The 16,090-nt window shown below is 47.8% G+C and overlaps 1 protein-coding gene across 1 annotated transcript in view; it reads left to right on the forward strand.

Moving 5' to 3' along the window:
• Positions 1–2,270: 2,270 nt before the first annotated feature.
• ZC3H4 (zinc finger CCCH-type containing 4) overlaps positions 2,271–16,090 on the forward strand; it is a 44,570-nt gene continuing 30,750 nt past the window's right edge. Inside the window, exon 1 of the mRNA XM_006868436.1 lies at positions 2,271–2,345. Within this exon, the coding sequence (XP_006868498.1) occupies positions 2,271–2,345 (75 nt within the window). The remainder of the gene's footprint in view (positions 2,346–16,090) is intronic.

A 16,090-nucleotide genomic window follows, 5' to 3' on the forward strand; every position in this document is an offset into this window, starting at 1 on the left:
ACAACAACAATAGGGTTTCCAAGAAGAGGCTAGTGAGTTTGAGCCGCCGACCTTGAGGTTCAAAGCTATCCTACAGAGCCACACCAGTACTCACTTCCACAGCCGAATTAAAATACCAGTTTATCTGTCTCTCTTTTCTCATCACTCTGGCCAATAAGTGTTTTTCTCCTAGTTCCTGGAATTTGAGAAATAAGCTGTCTAGCTATTTCCTCATTTCCTTATGTGTCAGTTTAAACAACTCAGTCTAACCTCCCAAATAAATACAGGGCCCTCCTATTATATTCCTCATTTCCCAGTTTCTCTTTTTATGGTCATTATTGATTTTAAGTTTCATGAGTCTAAAGAACCCTGCCCCAAAGGCATATCATAGGGGCTGGCACTTAAGAGGAGTTTAACGGAGAGTTCTGCATTTAAAGAGGAGGAACTGAAAAAAATGTTTTGCTGGAGGCAATGGAGGCAAACTCCGATAAAAAAAAAACCAAACTTGCTCCGTTTAGCTGAGTTTATGACCTTGAGCCAGTTACTTAAATACTGAACTTCAGACTCCGCTTCTAGAAAATGGGAATTACAACAACTCTTTACTATCACTGTGAGGATCAAGAAAATGTGAATTACTAAGAATCTTATGATCACTGTCAGGGTCAAATAAGATTGTACACGCAGTCAGCGCTTCAACACTGACTATTTATTGAGAGCCTTCCACGAGCCACGCCCCAGGTTCGTAAACTCTCTCGAATTCAGGATGAAGCCACGCCCTTTTCGAGCTTCCCAAGGATGGCGTCATCTCCGGGCTTTCTCTACTCCGCCTCCTAGCCCTAGATCTCTGGCTCCAGCTTTCGTCTGTTTTTTTTCTCACCATAGACTGAATTCCGACCCAGTCTCTGAATTCCGACCCATCTTAAAAGTTCAGCCCTTCCGTCTCCTGCCCTCAAGCTGGCGTTTTTCCATTCTTCCCATTTGCCCTCCAGTGCATTCCTCCCAAGTAGTTCACACTCGTCAGTAAATCGCTTTCCCAGCCCCGCCCCATTCGACTCACTAGGATTTAAGGTCATTATTCCTACTCGGCATCTTTCGGCGGTTTCCGCCTCTTATCCCCTCCCCTAAAGCAATCTTCCACAATTTCCGAATCTTCGCAGGTTCGCCTGGCTCCCAATTACTGATCCACTTCGTCTAGCATTTCCTCTCACCCACCACGCCTCCTTCCCTATCATCTTCGGCTCTTTCCGACTTCCCCAGGTTTTCACCCTCTTCGGTTCTCCTCTGGGTCTCACCCGCTCCCTCGATTTTTTTCACCGCCCTTCGGGCTTGCGGCCTCTGCCCCTCTCCTCCACGTGACTTGGCCTCCGCCTCCACAGCCCAGTTCCCCCTCCCACCTCGCCCTTCCTCCCGCCTCACCCTCTCTGCTCGTCCGGCCCGACCCGCCATTTTGTGTGAATTTCTGACTGCGGCGGGGGCCGGGCAACCGGGGCGGGCAGACAGACAGACTGACAGTCGCCCGTCTCCGCGGCCCATTTCCTCTCTCCCCATAATCCTTTTTTTTTTTTTTAATCCCCTCGCTCTCTTTCCTCTTCTCCCTCGCTTGCTCCATCGCGCGCGGCTCGCGCTAATTACACCCAACCACCCACCAGTGTTCGTGTCCCCCGGGTCTCCCACTCCCGGGCCCGCAGGTGTGTGTGTGTGGGGGGGGCTCTCGCCCCGATGAGGGCCCCATGGCCGTGAGCGAGTGACCGCAGGGGCGGGCTGCGGAGAAAGCAGGCGGCGAGCGGCCAGCCGAGGCATAGGCCGCGCGGCCTAAGCGGAGGTCGGCTCGGAGGTGATTCCGAAACCAAAAAAATATATATCCATTCCCATCAGGAGCCCGCAGAGCTGAAGTGTACCCCTCCTGCCACGCCCAAGCAGTCCTTTTTCGTGCACTAACCCCCCCCCAAAGGAACTATGGAGGCCGTGTCCGGGACCCCCCCGCCGCCGCCATCAGAGTCGCCGCCACCGCCATCACCGCCGCCGCCATCAACGCCTTCGCCTCCTCCGTGTTCCCCCGACGCCCGCCCGGCCACCCCGCACCTCCTCCACCACCGCCTCCCGCTCCCTGACGACAGGTCAGGCCCCCGGCCGGGCCGGGGCAGCGTCCCCGGGGGGAGGAAGAAAAGGAGGAGGAAGGGGGGCGGCCGCCATGTTGGGCCGGGCCGCGGAGGAGGAGGAGGAGGAAGGGCGGGGTCGGTGGGTGTCTCTCGCTCGCTCGCTCTTTCTCGCTTGCTTTCTCTCCCGGCCTCATGCGTTTTCCCCCCCTCGCGGCGCTCGCCCGCTCTCCCTCGCTCTGTCTTTTTGGGCGCCATGCTGAGGGGAAGGTGAGGAGGCGCCCCCCGAACCCCCCGCGCCCACCCGCCCGCCCTGGGGAGGGGGCGCCGGGGGGGCTGCGGAGGCCCACGGGGGTCCTGGCTGCCCCTGCCCCCCGAGCTGGCAGCCACGGGCTCGCCTGCCCGCCGTCTTCTGGCTTCGGGGAAGGGGATGGGGGGAGGGGTTTCCCGAACCCTTTTTGGGGCGATCTGGAGCAACAACCCCGCTCTTAGGGGTTTGGAGTTGGGGGGGTCTCAGCCCCCGGCAGTATCCTTTCTCTTGGGGGAGGTGTGCCCTGCCCTACTTGGAGAGGTACCCTAGCTTTCTTAGGCAGAAAATGGGGGTTAAGTTCTTTCCATCTTAAAGGGGGGCCCTTAGGGTTGGGGGATTCTTTCTTGCACTCTTTTGGCGGGAGGTGTTTCCTAGCTATTCCCTAGGGAGCAAAACTGGGTGGAATCTCCCAATCCTTTTGATGGAAGCCCCAGTTTCTCTTTTTTATTTGGAGGGGAGATCCTTCCCCACATTTTCCCTTATGGGGAGAAACACCCTCGCTTTTTGTAGGTAGGTGATGGAAGGGGGATCCCTAGCCATTTTTGGGAGGGGGAGGTTTGGTTTTCCAGGCTTAGAGGGAAAGGAAAGTTGGTCCCAAGCTTTCTTGTGGGACTTCCCCCTTTCGGGGTAAAATGGGGTACCTTCCCTTCCGGCAGAGAAAACGAGGTTTCCTACTGCTGTGGTAGTGGGTGAAAGGGAGCGCCCCCGCCCCTTTTATTGAAGCGGGAAATGGGCTCCCCCACCAACCCTTCTCTGGCTGGCGAGGGCGATAGGTGGTCGTCTCAGCGCGTTTTAAGGCAAGGTTGGGCCCCTGTTCCCCTTGCTGGAGCAGAAGTCGGGGTTCGGGGTTCACCCACCCTTCCCTGGTGGGGCAATAGGGGAAGAGGAGACAGGGGGTCTGACTTCAGAAGGAGGGTTCTAGCTAGCAGGAGGGCAAGTGTTGTGGCTGGGGGCGGGGAGCAGGGAAGAGAATGCTCTAGACAGATGGCTGCCTCATCTGCAGCCCGGGCTGGGGAGCAGAGGAGGACCCTCCCAGCCCCTTCTCTCCACTCCCACCTCCCCTTCCCCCTTTCTCCTTCACAGACCCTCCTTTGCCTTTTAAAAGAAATGCCACCCACATTCAGAGACACAAGTGCAGCAGTTTGGTGAGCTTTTACAAAAAAAAAAAAAAAAAAATTTTTTTTTTTGTTTTCTGTTTTGTTCTAATTAAATGTATCCGTCTTGGGAATCGCAGCCCATCGCAGCCTGACTTCAGTTCAAGGAAATAAACAGATTAGCAAAGGTCTGTTCGCTAAGCCCACATCGGGCTTCCTGGCCCCCCTCTTGGGGGGCAGGTGCATTACCCAAAGGTGCTTACACGATTTATTCGACCTCTAAGGAGTTCTCTTATGTCAGAAGTGTATGTCTTACAATGGGTTGGGATGGTAAGTAGTCTCTTTTATTGAGTAATTCAATTATCTTCTTTTTTTTTTTTTTTTGGTCCTTTTCCTGCCTGCCTTCCTCCTCGCCTTTAGACGGAAGTGATGCTTGAGAAAGTGAATTTCTATGTTGGAATCAGGATTCTAACCCTGTTGAGCCCTTTTAGACTTGCACATCCTTTCAATGGTTCGTTTTTAAAAATTTGAACGTACACAGTTTTCTCCTCCCCTCCCCCCCAAAAAAAGTGCATTACTGTAACATGACCAAAAACCTATGTAAAAGGCTCTTAGCTTTTCAGTCCGTTGGCATCGTGTCGTATCAGTCCATTGCTTTGTCTCCTGCCTTCAGCTTTGAAGAAAAGCCCATTTACAGGAGACAAGTTACTGAATTTGGTTTATATTTGCATCAAAAGTTAACATTTTCCCTCTCACACACACCCTCTCTTTCCCCCCAAGAAGTGCCTGGGTTCAAGTAGATCCAATGTCCTCATTTTTCTCCACTGACTCTTAATGTTGATGGATGTTTAAATTGAGCAAGTCATTTGTAACATACTGTTTAAGCACAAAATCTGTAAAGTGTTTCAAGTCCCAATCTTTTCCCCTGCCCCTCTCTACTGTTCCTTTGTTGGAAAGCACATGCCTGACCATAAAAAGTTGATGTGAACGTGTTACATGCCCAGTCATGGTGGAGCGGACACTTCCTCCAGCCCCCCCCCCCCCTTACACGTAACAAGGAAATAACAGCCACTGAATGACTTGCAAAACCAAAGAGTGTATTTCTGATGTGTTTTACAAGCATAAGTTTCTCCATCCAAATCCAAAACACCTTTGAAGTTCCCATTTGCTCTTTTGCCCACATTGGGTTCCTGACATGCTTTGTTAAGAGAAAACTTTGGTCCGCACAGCCCAGTTCCCTTCCAAAAGAAAGGTTCTGTTTTCTTTTTTCCATTCTTTCTCAGAAACAAAGTTCACTCAAACTGTAGATGAGGAAACATCTAAACTGCAAATGACATCACTTGTTTTGTTCTTAGAATGTCACAGCTTAACTACCAAGAAACTGCTCTGAAAGTATTGGAAAATCAGTTATGGGGAAAAGCAATGCTACCGAGCAGTGTCCTGCAAAAATAAAAAATGTCTGAAGCACAAACTTACCACACGAACCCAGTGTGCAGAGGCAGCTGAAAGCATTGGTTTGAGGTTTCCCATCCTCTGTGTAATTCCTTGTCCAGGAGGAGCCTACATCTGAAACTGGATGCTAATAGTTCAACCTTCCAAGTTTCAAATGCTCTCAAGTTGTAGAAGGATGCTTAACATTTACTTTTCCAATGAAATGTGAAGGAAATGAGATTTTGTGTCTAAGTGAAAGCTCTAGCCTGTAGTTGGTTATTGAATTGAAAAATGTTTCCCCTAACAGTTTAAAAAGCTCTCACTCAAGCTTAGCAACACAAGGGTTTTTTGTTTTCAGACCTAAAAGAAATCTCATGCGACAAGTCTGAGAGGCTCTGGTAATTATGTCTAACTATTTTGGTCATCTTTGTTTTCGGTATGTCACAGTACTGCCTTTTTGTTTTTTTCCCTTATCTTTCCTTCTTCCCAAACTGATGTACCAGTATTATTTTAAATTCATGGATGTTGCAAAAAAAGAAAAAAAAATTTTTTTTTTAAAGGGTATCATTCAGAATCTCAGATTTAATAGCAAATCTTAAACACATGTAGCCTTTTTATTTTTTCTGGCTGAGAGGTTTCATCTGAAAACTCTCCCAGTCACAGCAAAACCAGTTGTGAGCATTTTGGTTGTCGTTACGTGTTGCTGAATTTTTCCGACTCATAGCGGCCCTGTATAAGGTTTCTAAGGAGTGACTGGTGAGTTTGAACCACTGACCTTGTGATAGCAGTCTAGCACTTACCCTGCAGTGCCACACCAGGACTCCATTCCGGTCACTACACCACTTTATTTTTAACTTCTTCCCAACCCCAATTTCGGAGTGCTGTAGCTCCATACAATAAGCACTAGACTGGGAACCACAGGGTCCATGGTTAGAGCCTGCCAGCCACTCTCTCAAAGATTGAAAGCCTTAGAAACCCTATACAGGGTCATTATGAGTTGGAACTGACTCATCAGTACTTAACAACAACCCCCCAATTTGCTCTTCAAAACAGTAAAACAGGATTGCCCAAAAAGGCTTTCTAATTCAGTCTGTCCTATCAGATTGGCTTTTGATTTTGCTCTTAAAATTTTGATTCTTCAAGATTTTTAATATTTTAGTAAAAAGACGCTAAAACAACCAGTTAGCTCTTTGAGAGAGCCAGTGCTGTGTTTTCTTTACCTAGGAAGCCTGATCCCAAGGGAAAATTGTTTTATGCCTGTGAAAATGAAGGCTTTTCCGGTGGACTGTGGGGCAGGTTCTAGAGCAACAAGTTAGCTCTGAACTTGTATGTTTCTGTATGTCAGTGTAGACAATTTCATATTGGACTGGGTTTGTAATTTATCAGTTAATAACGCTGCCATCTTTGCTGCTTGCTCTTGAGATAGGTCTCTAGTTGCATACCTTCCCTAATGGGAGAGAAATGACTGTCTCCGTGTTGTTTTATGCATTTACTTTCAGTATGTTCTTTTGGTTGTCGAGTCTCTAGAAAGGCCAGATCCAGTTACAGTGAATAACTCTATGGCTGAAGTTGCTTATGAAGTAATTTTCTAAGTCTCTGGATAGATGGGTCTAGACCATCCTCCAGAGGACCAAACTTTGGATCTTCTAGAAGGTTTCTGTTTATGCTTTAGCAGCTGTTAGGTTGGATGACGGAGCAAAATAATTCAGGGCAAGTAGTAAGGGAAATAGCCGCGTTTCAAGCCACTTGCCAGTATCTTTAGCACGACAACTAGTGGCACATTATGGCGAAAAGGATGGTTCTGGGGAATTCTGGCAGTGGGTATTTATTTAATCAGCCAATTCAAGGACCTGTTAGAGTGGTCTCCGGTCAGACAAGATAAGACCAGTTTCATAATGCCTAATAGAAGTTATATCAGTCGTTTGCCTGAGTGGCCATCATTTAGGTTACTTTGGGTGTTTAAATTAAAAATGAGTGTTCATGGGCATGGGTTTGGTTTTCCAAGTCTAGTGGAGTGGGCCTGGTCTTTGCTGCAGACGTCTCTCACGTGCGGTAGTTTGTAAAGATGTGGTCTTGAAGGTGAGGTTAGTTGGCCAGTTTTAATCAGTTGGGTGTTTTAATCAGTCAGAACAAAAATGAAGTCATGATGGTGGTCTCTTGGTTGGTGTAGATTTTATTGCATCTCGTCATTGGAATGATTTCTTGAGCAGATGCAGTGTAACTGCTTTTTGCTGTTCCTGGTGCCATCACTCTGGAGAGAGGCTCTTGCATGTCATTTTTGTCCTTTTGTGTCCCTGTGAATCGGTGACTCAGCGCCCTATTTGGAAGGCACTTGGCGACATCTATTTGAACACTGGAGGTGGCAACAGGATGTGAAGGAAGGTGCATGGACTGTGGAGGCAGATAAGATTGTGTCCAGGCCTGGCCCCTCCCCGGCAGCCTGAAGTGAGCACCGTGGCTAATGCCCACTTGTCAGGGTCCTTGTGGTTAGCGGGTGCATACTGAACACCCACACAATGCCTGGTATTCAGTGGGGCTGGAGATCTGTATCTTTCCTGCTCTCCCCACTAGAGAGCTATTCTGAAGAGAACTTTTACAGCCTGGCGTAGAAACAGAAGTAAGAATAACATCCATGTTATTTTTGTTGTTTGTATTTTTGAAGAAAGTCAGCTTTTAGTATTCTGGTGAGTTAATCTCAAGGAGCTAATTGGGGTTGCAACTAAATGGACGACGTCTTGCAACACATTTTGCTTGCTTAATGAATGTCCTTATTATAAGTGCCAAAACAGCCATACTGTCTTGACTTCTGTTCATCCTTCGCTGGTAGAATGAATTTAAGTCAGTGATACCACCTTGCTGCCATGCTGAGAACTGGGAGAGCAGGATTCTAGAACCCCATGCCCCTGCCCGTTGGTTACGACGGCACCTTCAGTGAGGTCTTTGCTCTCTCCCTGGCAGGCGCAGTGATTTAAGCACTCAGCTGCTGACCACAGGTCAGCGATTCAGTCCACAGGAGAAAGATATGGCAGTCTTTGGAAACCCTATGGGGCAGTTTGAGCCTGCATATAGGGTTGTAGTGAGTTAGCATCTACTTCATGGCAGGTTTTTTTTTTTTTGTTTGGTTTGGTCCTCTACAAAGTTTCTGAGAGATGAGCATAAGCAAGTTCTGTATCTCAGCTGCAAGGATTCTACCCTCTTTTCTAATTTAGCTGAGTCATTGAAGGCTTTGTTTATTCAGCTCCCAGATTTTCTGGGACTGGAAAGGTTTTCAGGGTGCAAGGAGCCTGTCTCTGCTGAGCGCTTGAGTAAGACCTGGGCAGGGTTGGTGTGGCCCCTGCCAGGCCTCATGTCTCCTTACCTGTATTTGATCTGCCTTCTGTACCTGCCGGCCACACACACAGTTTGCTGCTGCTTTTGCAGTTAATTGACACCCCAAAACCAAGCCTACTGCCATTAAGATGATTCCAGCTCATGAGCTACCTTGTAGAACAGAGTGAACTGCCTCATAGGGCTTTCAAGGCTGCCAGTCTTTATGGGAAGGAGCCATGGTGGTAGAGTGGGTAAACGCTCAGCTGCTGACCAAAAGGTCGGTGGGAGAAAGATGTGGCAGTCTGCTTCCGGAAAGGATAAAGCAAGCCACAAACCAACAGCTGCCGTCGAGTTGATTCTGCCTCATAGTGACCTCATAGGACAGGGTAGAGCTGCTCCTTCAAGTTTCTGAGGCTGTAAATAAATCTTCACAGGAACAGGCAGCCCCATTTTCCCCCAGAGCTGGGTTCCAACTGCTGACCTTTTGGTTAGCAGCCCAAAGTGTAACCCACGACACCACCAGGGTCCCACCCAGAAAGTAGAGGGTCAGTGAATCTGAAAAAGAAGAGGAAGACCCTCAAGGAAATGAATTGACACAGTGGCTGAGCCAAGGATGAGCTCAAATAGAGATGGTGCAAGGCCGAGCCGTGGTTTACTTGTTGTACATTGGATCGCTGTGGGCCGGAACAGACTCAGCGGCATCTAACAACGTTTATGACAGCACACTGCCACAGCTTTCTCCTACAGATAGACTAGAAGGTTCAAGCCACTGTGGCACCAAGACTCCTCAGTGCACTGATACCCAGTCATCTTTTGTGGTAGATGCCTTTGAAGTTCCTTGTAGTTAGCTGAAGTGGTGGAGCCATTGGGAGAGTGAGCACTTGGTTCCTTGTCTCCTGTTGTCAGTCTGCTGGTCCCAGGAACACTAAAGGCCAGAGTCATTAAATAACAGTAGGGATGTGGCTCTGTTCCCTCCCCATCAGCCTTTGTCCTCTTGTGCACCTGGGAGTCAGGCCCACCAGCTGTAGCTCCTGTGTTCTTGGAATCTTGACTTGGTCTGCTTGTCTTCCCAAAGATGTACCTGTGACTTCTGTGTACTGGGTGTGAGCTTCAAAGAATGTTGTACATTCATTCCCTCTGTGGCCGTGTGCAGAAGCTGAAGCCTGGGTGGTGGAGAGCCCCAGACTGCTAATGCTGTCCTTGGCCTGGTAAGATACCGTTCAGACTCCAGGTGGTAGCCGTTCATGGGATTTGAAGTCCATTTAGGACGTCATTTGGAGTTGTCTCCCACATTTGAATACCTGAGCTGAAACAGGCTATAGAAAGGAGAGCGAGGAAGAGGTTGAAGGTGGCTTGGCACCACTCTTGTGTGATAGAAATATAGAGGAGACGTGGGGTCAGAGTCCGAGTTGGAAAGTCACTGTAGCTAGTATTTCAGTAGCCAGTTCACCAGGTGATTCCACGTGTATGTCAGAGTAGACTGTGCTCCCAGGGCTTTCCGTGCCTGGCTGCCTCTTCCAAGTGTCTTTGGGTGGACCTGAGCCACCACCCTTTTGATTTTACCTGAGCCCTTAAACCATTTGTATCAACCAGGGCCTCCACAGCTAGTTGTTTTGTGCCCTCGAGTCGGTTACAATTTACAGCAACCTTATATAGGGTTTCCAAGGAGTGGCTAGTGGGTTTGAACTGTCAACCTTGCATTAGCAGTCCAGTGCTTATCCTACAGGGCCACACCAAGAGTCCACAGCTAGTATGTTGTTGTTATGTACCATGGAGTTGGTTCCGTGTCATAGTGACCCTGCACAGGGTTTCCAGGCTGCAAATCTTTATGGGAACAGAAATCCTCATCTTTCTCCTGCGGACCAGCTGGTAGTTTTGAACTGCTGACCTTGAGGTTAGCAGCCCGATTCGTAACTACTGCGCTGCCACAGCTAGTATAGGGGTCAACAAACTTTGGCCCTTGGGCCAAACCCAGTCTACCCTGTCTGCTTTTTTAAAGTTTTATTAGAACCCAGCCACCATTTGTTTGTATAGATTGCTGGTGGTGGTGGCAGCCTTCGCAGTATAAGAAGAGAGTTGAGTAGGTAGGACAAAGACTTTATGGCCAGAAAAACCTTTACTCTCCTGCCTGCTTTATGGAAAACGACAAGGCCTCACGCTAGTGTGGGGTGCACTGGAGTATGGGTGGAGGTGGAGCGGAGGGAAGGAGGTATTCTCTTTCAGGCTGGCTCTAGAGGGACGTGTGCTGGTCCTGCAGTGCCCGGTGTGGCTCCGTCATCCCTGTAGTTCTGCTCCTAGTGAATGTAGAGGAACACTGGTGGCATGTGCCGTAAGCGTGGGACTGCTAGTCATAAGGTCAGTGGTTCAATCTCACCAGCTTCTCAGGTCTTGTCAAGCATTGCAGTCTGGGAAATCCAAGGGAGCAGTTTTGTTTTGTCACACAGGGTCACCGTGAGTTGGAATCGACTTGGTGGCTGTGTCTGTTTGTTTGGTTTTTTTTCAATGTATACAAAGGTCCAAACCCAGGCTTTTTCATGAGAAATTTTTCTCTATTTTTAACATTTTTGTAAAACAGATTTGTTTCCTAGAGCCATTTCCTTTTGAATTCAGGTCATAGGTGAGTGGCAGTGCTTCTGTCACCACTGATAAGTAAGCTCGTGTTTAATGGGGGTGCTGAGCCTGTTTCTAGAATGGGAGTACAATTGTTTTCTCAGGCCCTAATTCCGGGCAGAGATCTGTGGATGAATATTCTGGCAAGTGCCCAAGGATAGTGAATTGCTTGTTTCAAAAGGACTGAAGTTTAAGATGATTTCACCTCAAAGGCAGTCCATACGTTTGACCCCAAAGATAATGCTGTAGTATGGCAGGGGTACAAATTAGAATGTAGTTTCTAAAGGAAAGCATGAAAAGGAGCCCTGGTGGCACAGTGTGCCAAGCATTAGACTGCTTACCTTGAGGTCAGCGGTTCCAATTCACCAGCTGCTCCTAGGTAGATGTTGCAGTCTGCTTCCATAAAGATTTACGGCCTCAGAAATCTTATGGAACCGTTTCTACTCTGGTCTACGGGGTCACTGTCCGTCAAATCAGCTCTCCAGCAGTGGCGTTTTTGCTTAAGGGAAAGTGAGCGTTTTATTTATGGGTTTTAAGGGTCCTTTTAAAACCAAGCAAACAGCCTTTACCTTTCACACATTCTTCGGCAGTGGCACTGGATTCATTGCCATGGCACTCAGTTACAGTATCACTTCTTCAAAGACAAGAAAAGCAACTTCAGTATTCCAAAGGAAATAGTCTGCTCACTATTCATCTTCTGCCATCATCTTCATGTGCATTTTCAATATTTTATGTATTTAGAGTGACCTCAATGGTAGGATTTCCTCTGCACTGTAAAAAAAAATGTATTGTGGTGGACTATATGACTGACATTCAGTGACAGGTTCGCCATATGTGCCAACTCTGTTTCTGTGTGCCTTCATCACCCTGAACAGAAACTCAGTGCTCTTAAGACCAAAACCCCTAAATCCACTGTCATTTTCAGTTCTGACTCCTAGCAGCTTTATATCATAGGATTTCCAAAACTGAAAATCTCAAGGGGAGCAGATAGCCTCACCTTACTTCTGCAGAGCAACTGGTGGGTTTGCACCGCTGACCTTGTGGTTAGCAGCCCATTGCCTAACCCATAGTGCCACTAGGGCTTCTTACTCCTCCACGTTTTGAGTTCCTTTTATAATCATTAATGTGAAATGGTATCAGTGTTACAGGTACACAGAGTTTAGAGTTGAGGAATCCTATAGGTTGGGAAGTTGAGCTGAAGGCCCTTGAGCCCTCCCTCTCCTTCCTGTCACCACCCTGGCATCTACCCCCCAGCCTCTTATAAGAGTCAGGCTTTTGAACCCCCAAACCAAAGGGAATTTCATTTCATTAGAAGTAACCGGAGACTTCTGGAGGCTTGGTGCCGAAGTGGCTCGCGGCTTACACCTCCCTGTTGTCCTGTTGTGGCAGACCCAAGGCAGCTGGGCCCAGCGGGTGTCATTTGGCTGCATGTCTGTCGCAGGCAGCTTGGATGGTTGCCCTTCTCATTTTCCTAACAGACAGCAGGGCTCAGGTGCCTTTGGGACTCCAGGTCCTGCCTCCCTGAAATGGAGTGACTGCTGGTTTCTTGTGCCTTTTATTCAGGGCCTCTTGTCAGTTGTCTTCTGGCCTCATCAGGAAGCCCTTGAGACGTGCTTGGTGACTGAAGACCACCCCTCAATGTCCTCATTAGATAGTTAAGCCATCTAGGTAGGTGGTTGAAGTCTATTTCCTGTCTATTATGCATAGCTTGTTGTTTTTGGGTGCAGTTGAGCGAATTCTGATTCATAGTGAAGTCCTGTGACTAAGTAAATCTGCCCCCATAGGGCTTTCTTTATGGGCGCAAATGCCTAGATCTTTTCTGCTGCTGAGTCGCTAGGTGGATTCAGACTGACAGTCTTTCGGTTAGTAGCTGAGCTACTTAACTATTGGACCACCAGAACTCCCTATAGCTACATATAGATAATTACAGTTTTTTTGTAAGAAATTCTTTAGTGATAAAAGAACAACTCATCTCAGTATTCCTCGGACCAGATATCTATTAGAGAAAAAGATGAATGAATATGTGTCTTTCCTGAATGTATATTGAATGGAACCTAACTGATTCCTCTGAAAAATGATAATTACCAATAAGGAAGCATCTCATGTCCAGTGAAATGATTATGCCTTTCTGCTCTGGACTAGCAGAAATCGGCCTACTTGGATGAAAATCAGTGTTTTCCTAGCTCTAAGCCATCTAAATACAACATGATTGGCATGAGACGAAGGGTTAGCAAATTCTTTGTTGCTGAGAAGCAAACTTCAGAGGTTCATCTGCCAGGAGGAACTTGGATCAGAGTATTTTCAGGAAGTTTAAATATGACAGTGGAGGATTTCTCGAGCACGAGCATAGATCCCTTTATATAAGATCATGAGTTGGTTCCAGAACTTGGGGGTCTGGAAGAGTGTCTCCCACTCAGGCCAAGTCAAGGACTTTGCTGATGAGGCAGCACAGGTTCTCTGGCAGGCTGGCTTTGCTTGGTGAGTCTGAATCCCAAGCGCTAGAGAAAGAATGTTCATGTAAGGAGTGTGTGTCTTTGGACTGACCCCAGTGTAGCTGCTGCATGCTTAGGGTGAAGTCTGCCTTCTTTTCTTGGGACACTTTGGACTTCCCCCCTCATGGGTTTGCTTCATTTTGTCAGTCTTGTGAGCAGTCAGTCCTGTCTGCAGCCCTGATTCCCTAAACTCCCCAGGGGTTTTAATGCCGCACTTCCCTCCATTCAGATGCTGGTTCAGATCTCTGCTTTTAGATAGTTTTGCTCCTAAGCAATTTTTCCGCACCTGGCCTTTGATAAACACTTGGTTTGTGGGGTGGGGTGTTCTGGAATTCTTCTCAGAGCCTGTCAGGAAGACCCCATCTTTTTGCCTTTGCTTTTCAGTTGAGAAAATGGCAAAGAGCGTTTTAGGGCCTTGCTGTGAAGGTCTCAGTACCTCATTCTGGCATTTCTTGGAACACTGTCTCATATAATGTTTTATGTAGACGTGTCTTATCTTTCTAACTTAGAAATCTCTGAGTGGGTACGGTTTGTTTGTCTGTTCATCTGTTGAGTCACATATTTTTTTTCAGATAATTTCTAATTATTTTAGGGTAGAGATTAAGAGTCCGGCCTTGGGGTCAGCAAACCCTGGGTTCCAGTTTTGCTTCTTGTGACCCACTGGGCAATTGTCCTCCCATCTCTGAGCCTCAGTTTGTCTGTGAAATGGAGAGGCTTGAATTACTGTCACATAGGTTTGTTGTCTTTGTTGTTGCTGCCGCCATTGTCAGTTCAAAGTCATGGTGAGCCCAAGTAGAACGGATTACAACGTTGCCCATCCTGTGCCATCTTCGTCCTTATTGGTGTCCTTGAGTTCACGGTTGCAGCCACTGTGTATTTTGAGTGCCTTCCAACCGCAGGGGCTCATCTTCTAGGGCTGTATCACGGAATATCTTGTGGTGATCCATAACGTTTTCATTGGCTAATTATTGGAAATAGATCAGCAGACCTTTCTTTCTTTTGTTTGGAAGCTCCACTGAAACTTGTCCTCCCCCTATGAGTGACCCTGCTTGTATTTGAAATATCAGTGATAGAGCTTACAGAATCATAGCAACACAAAAGTCCCCCGGCAGCAGGACAAACTGACAGGCATGTGGTGGATAAGCTTGTTAATGCCTTTGCATATGAGGAGAGTACAGCAAGGTGCCTGGTGTGTGAGTTACTGTTGTAAAAGGAATACTTTTTATGACTTTGGGTCTTCATAAGACCCCCGAGGTACCAGGAGCCATATGTAGGGATCCAGAGCAGAGTTGTTCTGCCTTTTGAGGAGTGGTGAAGGGGTCTGCTGGAAAATGAACTTCTTGAGAACCTCAGCAGCCTCTCCCTACATGGCATCTTGTTTCGTTTTAAATTTAATTATGGAAAATTTCTGACTTAGGCAAGAGGAGGGGGGGGATAAAAGGCATAGTGAACTGTGCATACTCGTCAACCAGTTTCAGCAATTACAGACATGCTACCACTTTGGGTTCCTCTTAGTCCCTGCCCCGTCTCCCCTGTGGATTTTAAAGCAACTCCCAGATCTCATCTCATTTTACCCATAAATACTTCCGCCTGAATCTCTTAAGGGTTTCCCTTTCAACAAAACCCTAATCGTTCCCAGCAAAATGAACAATGACTACTTAACTCTCAAATTCCGGGTCCGGGATCTGATTTCTCCGGTATTCCCCACGTTGACTTTGACGTCTTCGCTAAGTTTGTTCAGATTCCTATCCCCAGCCCTCCTGCTACCACAGTCCCTCTTGAGCCTGCTGAAATGAGGGGGCAGGATGCTGGTGGTTGGCTGTCGCTTCTCCTGGTGGCTCTCTTGCTTTTGCTCCTGTTGCTATGGAAATGGTATAGTCACAGAGGGGTGTTGTGACACCTGAGAATCCTGAGGGCCAGGGAGACACGGAGCCATTTGTTCTTGATATCTGGTCCATGAACCTAGGTAGTAAGGACATTGAAAAACATGTGCAAGACCCAGAGGTTTATTTCAAGAATTTCCTGGCTCTGAAAACCCCTCAGAGGTTCCCCCTCCCCCCTCCCGAGGCTGCTTCCCCATAAGCCAAGGGAAGGTTGGGGGTCCATGAGCCTGAGTTTTGAAAGGAAAAGCTGTACCTGTTGCTCCTAGTAAACGACCGTCCTGCGGGGTCGCCTTTGGGGACATTTGATGAGGCGGAGCCTCCCTGTAATCTTTGTGATTTTGTTCCTACTTAGTGGGTCATTCCGAGCCTACCCAGGCAATTTGTTAAGAGTTTGGGCAGTTAATGACCATAAACTTGACCTTCACATTAACCTAGCCGCCTCTTGTCAAGGGCTCTCATGATCTTCAGGTAAACAGCCACTGCTTCCATGCGTTCCCACCTTTTTGTTGGTTTTGCCTCTTTCTTTTTTTTTTTGCCTCTTTCTTTTTATTCCTTTTTGTCACCAGGTAGATGCATAAGCCCGGCTCCTTTCAGTACATAGTCTAGTCTCTTATCTAGAAAGTTTCCGTGGGGCTAAGCCTCATTTCTGTAAGAGGCCTTTGTCCCATCCTCTCTCCCAGCTGTCCGGTGCCCCTTCATGAGAGCTGAGGAAGGAGGTGCCAATATGTCAGTCTTGTCTGCTGAATTTGGGGAGAGGGGCCTGTGCAGGAATGGTAGGGCCAGTCGAGGCTGGAACATCTTGACTAACAGCAACCCTGCCCCGCCAAAGAGGAGTTAGCTGTACCTTCCTTATAGTGGGTGTGTGTGTGTCCTGGTGGCGCTGTGG

This window comes from Chrysochloris asiatica, unplaced genomic scaffold (genome assembly GCF_000296735.1).
Source record: "Chrysochloris asiatica unplaced genomic scaffold, ChrAsi1.0 scaffold00116, whole genome shotgun sequence".
In the NCBI taxonomy this organism is placed as follows: Eukaryota; Metazoa; Chordata; class Mammalia; order Afrosoricida; family Chrysochloridae; genus Chrysochloris; species Chrysochloris asiatica.